Source organism: Symphodus melops (assembly GCF_947650265.1).
Source record: "Symphodus melops genome assembly, chromosome: 2".
NCBI lineage: Eukaryota > Metazoa > Chordata > Actinopteri > Labriformes > Labridae > Symphodus > Symphodus melops.
In genome coordinates this window covers 7,600,426-7,612,782 of record NC_136692.1, presented here as the reverse complement: position 1 = coordinate 7,612,782, position 12,357 = coordinate 7,600,426, and the positions used below count along the sequence as shown (strand labels likewise).

At 36.7% G+C, this 12,357-nt stretch overlaps 2 protein-coding genes across 2 annotated transcripts; one reads left to right on the top strand and one right to left on the bottom strand.

The window, feature by feature from the left end:
• The first annotated feature begins 2,848 nt into the window (after positions 1-2,848).
• On the top strand, positions 2,849-5,560 carry odam (odontogenic, ameloblast associated). Its single transcript, XM_079337623.1, has 10 exons — positions 2,849-2,873; positions 3,000-3,071; positions 3,157-3,192; positions 3,288-3,335; positions 3,429-3,671; positions 3,782-3,838; positions 3,936-4,058; positions 4,785-4,817; positions 5,114-5,197; positions 5,327-5,560. The coding sequence occupies exons 2-10, from the start codon at positions 3,012-3,014 to the stop codon at positions 5,360-5,362; spliced, it is 720 nt and encodes a 239-aa protein (XP_079193749.1). The 5' UTR covers positions 2,849-2,873; positions 3,000-3,011; the 3' UTR covers positions 5,363-5,560.
• Positions 5,561-5,611: 51 nt separating this feature from the next.
• Positions 5,612-8,402, bottom strand: LOC306817479 (uncharacterized protein). The gene is made up of 10 exons (XM_079334392.1): positions 8,203-8,402; positions 7,874-7,894; positions 7,770-7,790; positions 7,649-7,675; positions 7,505-7,531; positions 6,455-6,484; positions 6,245-6,280; positions 6,105-6,140; positions 5,760-5,816; positions 5,612-5,663 (listed from the first exon to the last, which is right to left on the bottom strand). Exons 1-9 carry the CDS (start codon positions 8,299-8,301, stop codon positions 5,796-5,798), a joined length of 318 nt encoding a protein of 105 aa, XP_079190518.1. The 5' UTR covers positions 8,302-8,402; the 3' UTR covers positions 5,612-5,663; positions 5,760-5,795.
• Between the last annotated feature and the right edge of the window lie 3,955 nt (positions 8,403-12,357).

The window sequence follows — 12,357 nt, the reverse complement described above, 5'->3', positions numbered from 1 at the left end:
TACAGGAGGTGTCATACAGCAGCAGCGGCAGCCTGATCCATTCAGAAGATTCAAGGTGAGACTTGTTACTAAATTAGCTATACTCAAAGACTGTCCAGGTTAATTGTTGTCATTTGACTTTCCAGCGTCAGATTTTGAATCAAGCACACCCCTTTGAGACCACAGTGGATACTCAGGTAAGATCGTTGTGGATGAGGAATCACATTTTAGAGGCTAAAATGACAAACAACATCAAAGTATCTGATACATGTGAGTGCAGTCTGGTTCATTCACTCATTGTTCCCTTTTCATTTCAGATTCCAGCTCCCACTAAAACAGCAAAACCAACTCCCTGCAACAAAAAAGGGCATCATGAAGACGACATTATAGAGGACAGTTTTTAATTAAACTTGCGAACTTCACTTAAATAATAATAAAACTGAAATGGTTTTGTCATTACTGTTTTTTGTGTTATAAATAACTCTGAAATAAATAACTCTGATTACACAACAATGATGAATGTACTGCACATGGTAACAAATACAACATGCTTTAAATCACGTTTTGTGTAATCATCTGATTTTATGAATGAGATCATTGTAGCCAAACCAACAAAACACAGTGGATCTCTGCTGCCATCTAAAGGACATGAGTTTAAAATACCAGAACATGAAACCAGAGTGTTTTATAAAGAAAACTGAGGGAGAGGCATCAAGAAAAATAAAATCCTTTACATTTGAACAAAACTCAAAATAAGAGTATCTAATCTGAGTTTAACTGACTACAGCTTAAGCAAAATACTTAAAAGGTTAGAAATCAGGGTCTCATTCTTTTAATAATTAATTAAGACTAAAGTTACACAGAAATGTACTTCACAGTTTATGCTACAAATGATCACTTAATCCAGCTGGATTAATCCCTGAATTTTGAAATCGACATTGTAATGGATCACCTTGATGCAGATGCATATTTCATTTTTTATGTTGCTTTAAATGGACGACCCCCCAACAACACATACAGTATCACTTCTGCGAGGGTCAGGGTGTCCAGATTTTTGTTTCTGCATCAAAGCTATGCTTATCCTATGAACAATTCACATATCCACAATGACATTCTTTCTATCAAGGATTATCTTTACAGATAGTCACAGCATACATCATACTTCCTAAAGATAATTACATCACTTACTGCATGTTATTCATATGCATTGGGCTGTTTATTTCAAATATCTACAACACACTTCTCCAAATCCAGAATGATAAGAAATTCTGCGACAGAATTATTGCTGGGACAAAGTCTAATTTCAGATATCTACAAGCAAGGAGCTTTTTACTGCATTAAAAAATTACTTTCATATTATTTAAAATTAAGCATGTGAATAATATCTGTAATGTAATTCTGAATATTAATACTAAATTATAATTATAACTAGTGACACTAGGATTGTAGGCATCTAAAATGGGAGTCTTCCCCACGAAGACCCTCGGCTGTATATCTTGATCGTTCATTCAGAACTGAACTTGTACATACCTAGAATTAAAACCCAATAAACATGAATGGCACAAGTGACAGTGAAAGTTTCCCTCAAGAAGTGACGCTATGGATATCTAAAATTACAATTGTAGATTTTAACTAAAATATTTTTAGAGACAGGAGGGTGTTTGCTTTAAGGGTTAAAACGGCTTTTACCCAGGCAGGGGTGACCGGCAAATGAAATGACTAAATATTCTGTCTGCTCTCTGATGATCTTACGTTTGTTGGTTATATACAGTAGAGGTATAAGTATTCATTTCAGTCTGTTTTATTACCAGCTAAAAACTCCACATGGAGCTTTTTGTAAGTCAAACTTCTGCTTTTAATGCTTCAGCAAGTCAGATGATCTTATGCGAAAGACCTGGTGGAGACACTTTAGGTTTTAGTAATTTAAAACGATGCTGAAAGACGACAAATCTAAATCAATCAGGAGTTGACTATGTTAACCCTTCATAGGGCACTTATTAAAATACTTTGAAATTCAAACATTCAACCTCAGAGTGTTATTGGGGGACATGACAGAAATTTATTTCTGTTAAAGCAGTTTTCAAAAAATTGTAATTTCACTGAGAAAAACAATTGATAAAGTTTCCATATTTAATTCAAATGCCACAATAGCAAGATCAGTGGTGGCCATATGTAATATGTACAGAAATTACCAAAAATAGTCACTTGCCCGATGAAGGGATAATAGTCCTGCATTGAAATGTATTCTCTTATAAAGTCCTCTCAGCAATAGAAATATAAAACACCCAACTGGCAGTTTTTTTTTCTGCGTACCCACAACATGAAAACCAGCTCAGTCACCTTCAAATGCCCAATGATATACCAATTATATACCAACATCAGTCAGCATATCATGAACAAACTTCTGACAAATGTCTGATGATAAACCTGCAGGCTCTTGCTTTTCTATGTTTTTTTCTCATGACAAACCAGAAATCCATCAGCCTTAATTACACCCTTTAAACTCTTCAACAGCACATAAGCTTTATCTTAGACAAAATATCAGTAGACTCTTATCTGCACAAGTCCATCGAATAAATAGTTAATGAATTATAGCCTCTAAAAGGCCCAAAACAATCTATGAAATCATTAAGTAATTACAACTTTAAATTCAGTTTCTTCAGAGGTTTGTTAACAACCTGACGAAGACCGTGTCACTGTGTTTAGAGACATGACTTACATGTAATTACATACTTACCTGTACAGTGTTGTAAGAGTCTGAGTCTGTTGCCATGAGAAATGTTCGCCACATCGACCGCACGTTGTCTGGCAGGGCCGGTGGGGAGAATTTAAAAGGGACAAGGACGAAGTGTGGAAGCAGGCACTCACAATCTGCAAGCAGGACCAGAGAAAGGGTGAGACCACTCTGCATTGTTAGTGAGAGTTTGACTTCTGTCACAACAAAATGTATCATAGGATTTATGTAGTGAAAGTATGTTTATCTGAGAAGTATTTCGAACATGTCTTATATTTCTTGACAGACTGTGGACACCATGAAGCCCCAGACTGCCCTTCTGTTGGTCTGTTTATTCAGGACAAGCTTTGCTCTCCCAGTAAGCTCCATCTCTGTCTTGTTATACTTCTCACATCTTCTGAACGAGAACTGAGAATCTAAATCTGTAACGCTTACATTAACAGGTGCAGATTGGAATTATTGCTAGCAACAGCAATGAGGTAAATTCAGTAAATACATTTATTTTTTTAAGTTAATATCCCTTGTAAAGTAGGAACAATCCTCCTAATTTTTCATGCCAATGTTTTGTGTCTAGATTCTTAGGCTGAATGGATTGACTCTAGCAGCTCTTGGACAAACACAGGTAGTAAATATTTATTTTCACCTCCATTAAACACTTTTCTTTTTCAGATTAAGAAACCCAACATGTTACACTAACTCCACCCTTTCTCTCCAGGGTTCAATATTGCCACAGTTTGTTCTGCAGCAGCAGCCCGAGGTGCTGCTCAATCCACAAGTGCTGAACCTGAATCCTCAAATGGGCAGTCCCTTCGGTCCCCAGGGGCCACAGCTGTTCCTCCCCTCTCAGGGCAACCAGTTTACACCTGTGCTCATGCCTAATGGACAGCAAGAGCAGGGCTTAGTCCCACAGGACCCCAACGCTCCTATCCTCCCCCAGCAGGCCCAAAACCCTGTTCAGGTAAAAACAAGTAGCAGCTTGGAGATACAGTGACAGTGTAGCTTTGTGTTTGCACTTTAGCTGCTGCTTCACATTCACAGAGTTTTATAACGTTTTTCAATTTCTTTTAGATGTTTCCATCTTTCCAGTACCCATCTTATGGATTTCCTCAGTACCCCAGACAGCAGGTATATAAGAAGTAAAACATATTGGCCTGTCCTAAAAACTTGCTGTTTTTATTCAGATGCCCATTGCTAATTAAAAAAACCCCTCTATCATCAAAAGGGATTCCCGTACTTTTTGAATCCTTACGGCTATCCCCAGATGAGGAACACTGCAGTGCAACAGCCCAACAACGCTCAGCCAACCCTGGAGAGAACTACACACAGACCACAGCTCCCTCTGCAGGTAAGACATGAAGGATGGCACAAACGGCAAATATAGAAAGGGTCAGTTTAGCCTTATTTTGGTTCCTTGTACATGTAAATGTACTTTATAATTTTAAAAAAAAACCCCAATTGTGATTGTGTGTGGTTATGGATTAAAGATATTATTAATTTTAATTCCTTATAAAAATAATAGGCTGGCTGAATATAGTTGGAAATCACAAATTTCTTTACCATTTTAGAATAAGGTTTGGACTGATGCAGCAGACTAAAGACCGGGTTTAATGATAATAACATAGCTGCAGATATTGAGTCATGTGCAGCAGCTGTGATGTAGTGTCTGTCGGCCATATTGACAGCAGGGTCTGTCTGGATTATGGTAAATAATGTCAGCCACATTTAACAGTTAGATAGGAACCAAAATATCTGTACTTTCATATGAAAACTTGACACATGAATACTTTAATAATGAATTCACTTTTAGTTAGAAAGAGTAGAATGTGTTTGTTTTTCTCGATGATGTACATATGGGATTTTTCTTTTGTTTTAAATGGATATAGTTGTTTTTTGACCTAATCTTGATTTCATATTTTGTCTATGGTTCTCTGTGTTATAAAAGGTGTTGAATTTTAAGGGATTTATAACAGATTTTAAAACATCAGTATTCAGTGAAAACTACTTAAATACTATAAACATAAACTTATAACTAAATTATTTTAAATTACATTTTCCTTCTCCCCATTTTTAGCAGGCTTCCCAGCCGAAGGTACAAACAGAAAAAGTGAGTAGTTCACCAGTTCAACATCACTTTTATTTATTTTTGACTACAAACTATAGCTATCGCAATGAACTCAAATATTATTCTCTTGCTTTTTTTCAATACTGCATTTTGGTCTTTTTAAGTTGCTGTTTTTATCCGTTTATCTGGTTAGTTGTCTGCAAAAGACTTTGAATAGGCTCAGTGTATGAGGTGTGTTTTACAAATAAAGCTGCCTTGCTGTTAAAACAAGCAAGAAGAAAAGTGTGCATCATTAATGTCTAATACTTGTGTTTCATGTAACTTTCTGACTTCATCAGACGTGGCCAATGGGGACACAGAAGGAGTCGACTACAGTTCCTCCTGATCCTCGTGGTGACACATCTGGACCTGGAATCGACGATGTATGACTTTGTTCAGTGACTCTCAAACTGGCCTTCATTCAGTCATGTAACATTAATAATGTGCTTTAAGTGGGGAAGGTGTCTTTTAAATGATTCCGTCACCTGAATTCTTTTTCTGGTTCTCTTCAGGGTCACTCCAACTTCCCCTTCCTGTTTGAGCCCTGAAGTCATCTCTGCAATAACAAGCAAAGGGTTTCAAGCTGACAGATATTTCTTGCTCATTGTTTTGCTAAATGTTCTGATATATCCCATATCATATATTCTGCCTGATTTGATTTGTTTGTGCTTAGTTATTTTTCATGTTGCACTGAAATTGACTGGCTTTGTTCTCATCATGTCAAATAAACACATTTGACAAAGTTATTTGTTGAAAGATTTTATTGTGCTACACATTCAGGATTTCCAAAATTCTACCACATCGTCATTGATTCATTTGTTGATCAAACTCAGACATGTTGGTTTCTTCCTGAAAGAATGTGAAATGAGAAAAGGCTGTCAGCAACAGAAGTCAGAAAAGTGTTATTTATGTCATCACAATGCATGACACCATTAGCCTGCTCACCTTTGAAAGTTGTTCATCAACTTATATTTGATTTTCCTACTTTCCTTCCCTCTCTTTCTATTGGAAAATAAGAAAGGAGATTAAATTAAAGACAAGTAAAGTCTTGGAAATGCCACTCAAGTGCTAAATCAACATTTTATTAAACTGATTCTAAAAAAAGTTCATATATGCATATATTTCCCAAAAATGAAGAAAGCGCTATGACTGGCCTATTAACTCGAGAACCAATAGGCAATGTAAAAATACAAAGACTTGAGTAAATGTTTTATAAGAGAACTTACAGAGAGCAATAATCTAACATGTTACAGATCTCACAAAACACATTTACAATCTGTCTGTACTTACAGGCTTCAGAACGCCATACTCAACCGAGACTTTGCTCTTTCAATGGAAAAGAAAAAGACTTTATTATTCAAGAGGCACTTTGTGAAATATAATACACTCAACAGACATTGTCTTTATCCTGCAGTGAGCGAGAAGATTACCGGCTCTGTGGCGTGGTAGACAAGCTTCACAAATTGCTTCAATTTAGGTGAGAAAGAAAAAAGGAAAACAAACAGAAATTATAACATACTCTTAGAATAAAATCAATCAAAGAATATCTGTAAACACCACACCTGAAGCAAGAGTAGAAAACACTTAGAAATAAACATTTTGGAGTGAAAGTGAAGTTTCACAGACAGTAAAGAATTTACCAATTTCAACAGAGGTCTGCCTCTTCCCGCCTGTCAAAGAAACAACCGTGCAAATTAACTGTGTGAATACACTTTGACTTTGTGTTGTCATCGCCACATAGGATAGTGAAATTCTAAATGTTTTTGACTATTTGTGTTTTCCATTCCTATTCTTGAGTTCACTTTTGTTCTGCAGCGTTTCCCGTTTTATTTTGTAGTTCTTGTCCCGTGTCTTTGATCGTGTCACTTCCTTCCTTTGTGTGTTTCCCTCCCTTTGTGGACTCATTAGTATCACTCCTGTCTTGTCTGTCACAACTGTGTTTGATTGCACCCCGTATAAACCCTGTCTTCATACAGTGACGGACACAATGGAAAAAACACGTTTCTGAGATGGAAAATGCACTTAAACGTCTGCTAAAGTCGGAAACACAAGTCAGAAACTCAGAAAAGATTTCCTGTAGCTGCCTGACTTGCAAACTTGACGTCATATATATCATTATATGGTGGGCAAAATGTTTTCATTAATTCACGTATTGCATATAAACTTTTTTGCTGAAACAGAACTTGTAACGATTTCACACATCTTCTTGGTAGCATCCACCTTTGTTGTTGTTACAACACTCACACGGGGAGTGAATTCAAAGCAGGTATACACTGAAGTAGAAAGAACGGCTTCCAAACTCGGAAACTGGGACCATCATAGGAGAACATGAATGCAGTATTTGGGTTTCTTCTCTTCCTATCCATGTTTGTGTCTCGTGTATTGATCCTCATCACATTCTGAAATTAGTTTTTGTCCTTTTTTTTGTTGGACTTCAAAGCATAAGCTTATGTTTTGCCTTTTTTGTTGTTTCAAATTCTTTCATTTAGTCTGCACTTTGTTTTTCACTCTATGACAATGCCTTATGATAGCTAGCCTTCCCACCCAGTATTCTGATTTGTTTTCTTGTGATACTGATCGGGGTTTACCAATCCATTGAATTAAATGCTGCATTAATTGGAGTTCTTCTTTATAAAGATTAAACCAACTACAACATGTGGAGTGTTTAATGTTAAATTTCCATCACCTACCTTCTTCCCGAAGAATATGTTCTCCCCCTGCAACAGTTTCACACAGAGGATCAGTGGGATCCATTCATTTTATGAGCAGGTGTAATTTGTCATATTGAATCTGATTCATTATAAAGATTGAATCAATTAAATCGTATTGTTAACCTCCTGCAGGTCCACAGTGGAGTTAGTCTGTGGATGAAAGACACATTTTAAAAGTCAGTGCTTTGTTTTGCCGAACATAAGCTTTTTAAAAACATCTTCCATCCATCATCCATGATCTTACCTGAAATGTCACATTGTCAGCCTGAAAGTAATTAAAGATGTATTAAAATAACTCGTAAATGTTAAGTGTTTTATATATAAAATGTGAAGTGTAAGAGCGCCTACCTTGAACACAGTAACCCACTCCTAAAGAAGAAAGTAGAATTTTTTGTTATTTTACTTTATGTGAAACATTTAAAGAGCAGATATCAGACATGATAAAATAACAAAAGTGTCATATTTAAAATGTTGACTTGTTGTACATAAATGAAAATCAACCATCAAACAATTACACGAAAAAAAATATAATAAAAAAAATGTACAAGCTATGCTTTTGGAACTAACAGGGTAAGTCCCCCCTCCTTCATTAGTTCAATGCAGATATAACACACAGACAGTTTACTGCACTTACATCATGAGTGCAGCTCTAGTCTCTTTTATTATAGTTAACTTACCGTTTGACGGAAAAGCCTGCCGAACAGACCCTGAAAGCCTCCAGGCCTGCCATGTGGGAAAGAAGCCTGTGAGAAGCACGGGATTAGTTCTCTGTACATGAAAAGACTGTCCCATAAAATATGAGGTGGTAGTGTATTTAAGAGTGGATATGTTGTTGCAGGCCTTAATGTCCAGTATCTATTATTGCGAGCTGAAACAAATGTTAAAGACTGAAAATTTGGGAAAAATGTGTGTTTAAGAAGATAAACGCTGCTGTGATTGTTTGCTGATGACCATACCTTAAAATACGCCCTAATTTCCTCTTTTTTTTAAACCCTTTAAATGGCCATAATGAACAAAACTAACATCATACTGTTTTGATGGAAATGTGAAACTATAGCACTTACATCGGTAGGAAAATGTTCGGTGAGCTAAGACATTAAGGATTGTCTCATTTCTTGAAACGTGGTTAGTATTATATGTATGTGTATTATGTGTGACATTTTCAAAACACTAAATAGGAAGTGGGAGCAGTGGAAAAAGGTGTTCTAGCTTCTTAACACCCTTTTGTGTAAGTTATTTGCAAGTACATTATATATTTGTAAATGCGAATGTTTTAGAGGGAGTAGTATTGTGTGAACATGTTGAAATGACACAGGTAATCTCTCTACTTATTGTCAGATAACTCACTGACAACAAGATATTTAAATAGTTGCAATTTATCATTTTCTATTCATCAAAATTGTTGAAATTAATGGAACAGTTAAGAGAACTTAAAGAAAAGGCATGTTTTTATTTTAAGCATACATTTCTGCACTAACAAGACTAGCTTACTAAAAGGCAAATAGCAAATTTGCTAACTAGTAAATACGAACTGATTGTAACTGCCCTTTGCCCCTCATTAAAAAAGAATGTAACTACCAAAAACACTCAGTGTCAGATGATAAGACTCAATCATTATCAGTAAATATCATGTTATGATAATCAATAACTAACTGTAGTAGTAATTCTATGTACCCTTACTGCAGCGGATTCAGGCAAGTCTCCACTTGTCCATTTGCCGTCTTCAGGGACTCCAGTCACCACCTGCTCATGTAAAAGGAAATTCAAGGACAACTTTGGAGAAAGAAAACTGAACCAAAAGAGGACAAATACAGCATCAGACTTGTGTGTCTATTCCTTCATACCTCAAATTCATCTGTAGGAGGAAACCCTTCATCCTGCTCAGGAGCAAAGAAATCTGGCTGAACAATCAAAAACAGCAAAAATATAGTTTTCAAAAATTCGATCGATCATGAGTCGTTGTTTTGTTTTTATTTTTTAACAAACATTTTACCATAGGAAGAAAATATCCTTACCTGAGCAGTGACTGCTGACAAAAGTAAAGTGGCTAAACACAAGAGCTGCATTGTTTCTGACGATTCTGGAGGGGAAAATGTCATTATCACGATTGATGAAACTTTAAAATGAACCCCAATAAATATTTGGTTTAAACCATTTCAAATAGGGAGTCATGTACTGTAAAACATCTACGCACCTTCACTCAGCTGCTGAGCTGTGTTTGTAGTGTGTGCCTGATCGATACTTATAACAACTATCTGATATTGAGACACACCACTGATTTCACAAAATGACAAGAATCGGTCAAGCTTAATAATTTGTGAAACAGCAATTACTTCACACATTGTTTGCTCTAATCCCTTTTCTTAACAACAGCAATGATGCAACAATAACTTATACTTTAATACAGCATTGTGAAACCGCTTAAGACCTTTTCAGGAAAGGGACTAGACATACAGTACATGGTATTAAAGGCAAAACTAGACCGGGCAAACGGATGTAAATGCAAGCTTAATTGGGTGTTGCCTGCAATCTGCTAAAGCCACTAAGTCGCTTGATGTGTAATCATAAAACCAGATATTCCCATGTTTGTCATCTGTTTTCTGATTTGCCAATACTAACAGATGAATAAAGACAATGACTGCAAATAATCACAATTAGAAACATTGTATTCAAACTTCAATAAAGTTGATATCCTTCCAAAACACTATGCTTTGTTGTTTCCGATCGAAGCTGTTCACAAATTGCTTCATAATTTGGTCAAGATGGGTTTTTGTCTCAATAACTACAGCCTCACCCTTAAAAGGAGGTGGAAGATTTCCTAATAATTTCCCAATCGTGCTGTTTGCTTCTGAGACGACAGAAGCTGTAGCTGTATAAAAGAAAGCTCCACATTCAGAGCAACACCACAACAACCTCTTCGATCATCATCCAGACAGTCTGCTGAACCTGTGACTATTGCAAGGTAACTATCAGAATTGTTTTGTTTCAGTGTTTTCTGTGTCCTTAAAATGTGAGTTTGCTGCTCGTTTCGGAGTGGTAGTGGGGGTGAGGGGGAATTTTGAGCAAGTCTTTATTTTTTTTTTTCAGGTGTTAGAATCACTGTAGCCATGCTGAAGGTAGTGTTTCTTCTTGGATGCCTCCTGAGCCTCGCTCTGACTCATCCTGTAAGTGTGACAACCTCATTGTGTAAAATATATAAATATATATAAAAACAAGTTTTTCGTATATTTATAGAAAACTTGTGTTGAAATGGAAACATTCAGGAAACATCTAACTTGGAACTTGTTGAATTTGTCCCAGGACTTGGCACACAGGCGTGTTGCTAGATCTAGCTCAGAATCTGACTCTGACTCTGATGAGGTGAGTGCCCTTTCTACCTTCCACAATTAGGTATTCATCACATTTGAAAGTCAGTAACTGTTCAGTTCTAAAGAATCTGTTCTGCTCTACATGAGACTATCTAAATGTTTGTAACTTTGCTGTGGGCTTCATTACCCAGGCTTCTACCACCACCACCGCCACCACCACCGCCACAACTGGGCTGACTCAACAACAGTTGTTGCAGCTCATTCTTTTATTGCTCCAGCAAACTACTACAACTGCAGCAACTACTACCACTGCAGCAACTACAGCTCCAATGAACACCACCATGGCCCCTGTTGGCTAAACCTTCAAACTTTAACATATGATCAACAACTGAATGCAGTCTGTACTAAATTGCATCTATTTTTAAATTCAGTTTAGTTTCATTTCAGTTTGTCATTTGCACCTTAACAACGATCATTCCATTCAAGTTAAACATGTGAATCAAAGGTCTTTCTTCTGAATAAACCTGTCAAAAGCGAACCGTGTGTTTTTATATTTTTGTCATTTATATACAGAATAATGTTTTAGCTTTGTTGATGCAGAAATATGTCTGTCAAAGAAATAATCACATCACCAATCACCTGTGTCTATCTGAGTAACCACATTGTTTAATCCTTTAAAAAACCAATAGCACAAAATATTTTGTACTATTATCTTCTTTTAAGAATACCATTATTTAATTAGCTAACTTTCAATAATTTAATCAAAACATTCATACTGAACACCTTCATTGTCAGGAGCTCTTCAACTTTAACCAAATGTTCTACAATCAGCACGGCTCAGTTTAAAAGCCCTGACACACCAAGCTAACAACAATGAACTCGTGGCAGCGAAGTCCGTCTGGTGTCACCTCACGTCACCGGGTAGTGACGGAGCCGGACACACCGCAAAACTAGAGTGCAGACCGCTCGCTGGCTGTCCTACCGTCGGCCATCTTGGTGTCTCAGGGCCTTAAGAGTTCATCTTTGAACTTTCCTTTGTTTGTGTGGATCTAAATTATTCTCAAATATCACTTCCAGTCATAATGAACATCAAACCAACACAGTGTAAATAAAAGTTGGCTGCATGCTCTTCATTAAACAGAATGAAGTCATTTGATGGTAGATCAGGTGCTTCACACCTACTAAAGAATATAAAAGTCTTTAAATGAGCGTCATCAGCAATGTAGCAGCTGTTTCTGTGTGGACTTCTGTAGCAGCCAGGAATTTTACCAGAGCTTCATCCTGCGGCAATATATGAATAAACAATTTCTACTCCAGAAGTTCTTTCTAAACTATAATGATTCCCATTTTTTAATTAAATGGTAAATGGACTTGAGCTTGTATAGCGCTTTTCTAGTCTTCCGATTACTCAAAGCGCTTTTACACCTACCCATCAAACCTACCCATTCACACCCATTCACACTGATGGGCTGGATATGTGGCCCATCCAGTACCTATACATTCATGCCACATTCATACGCCCCA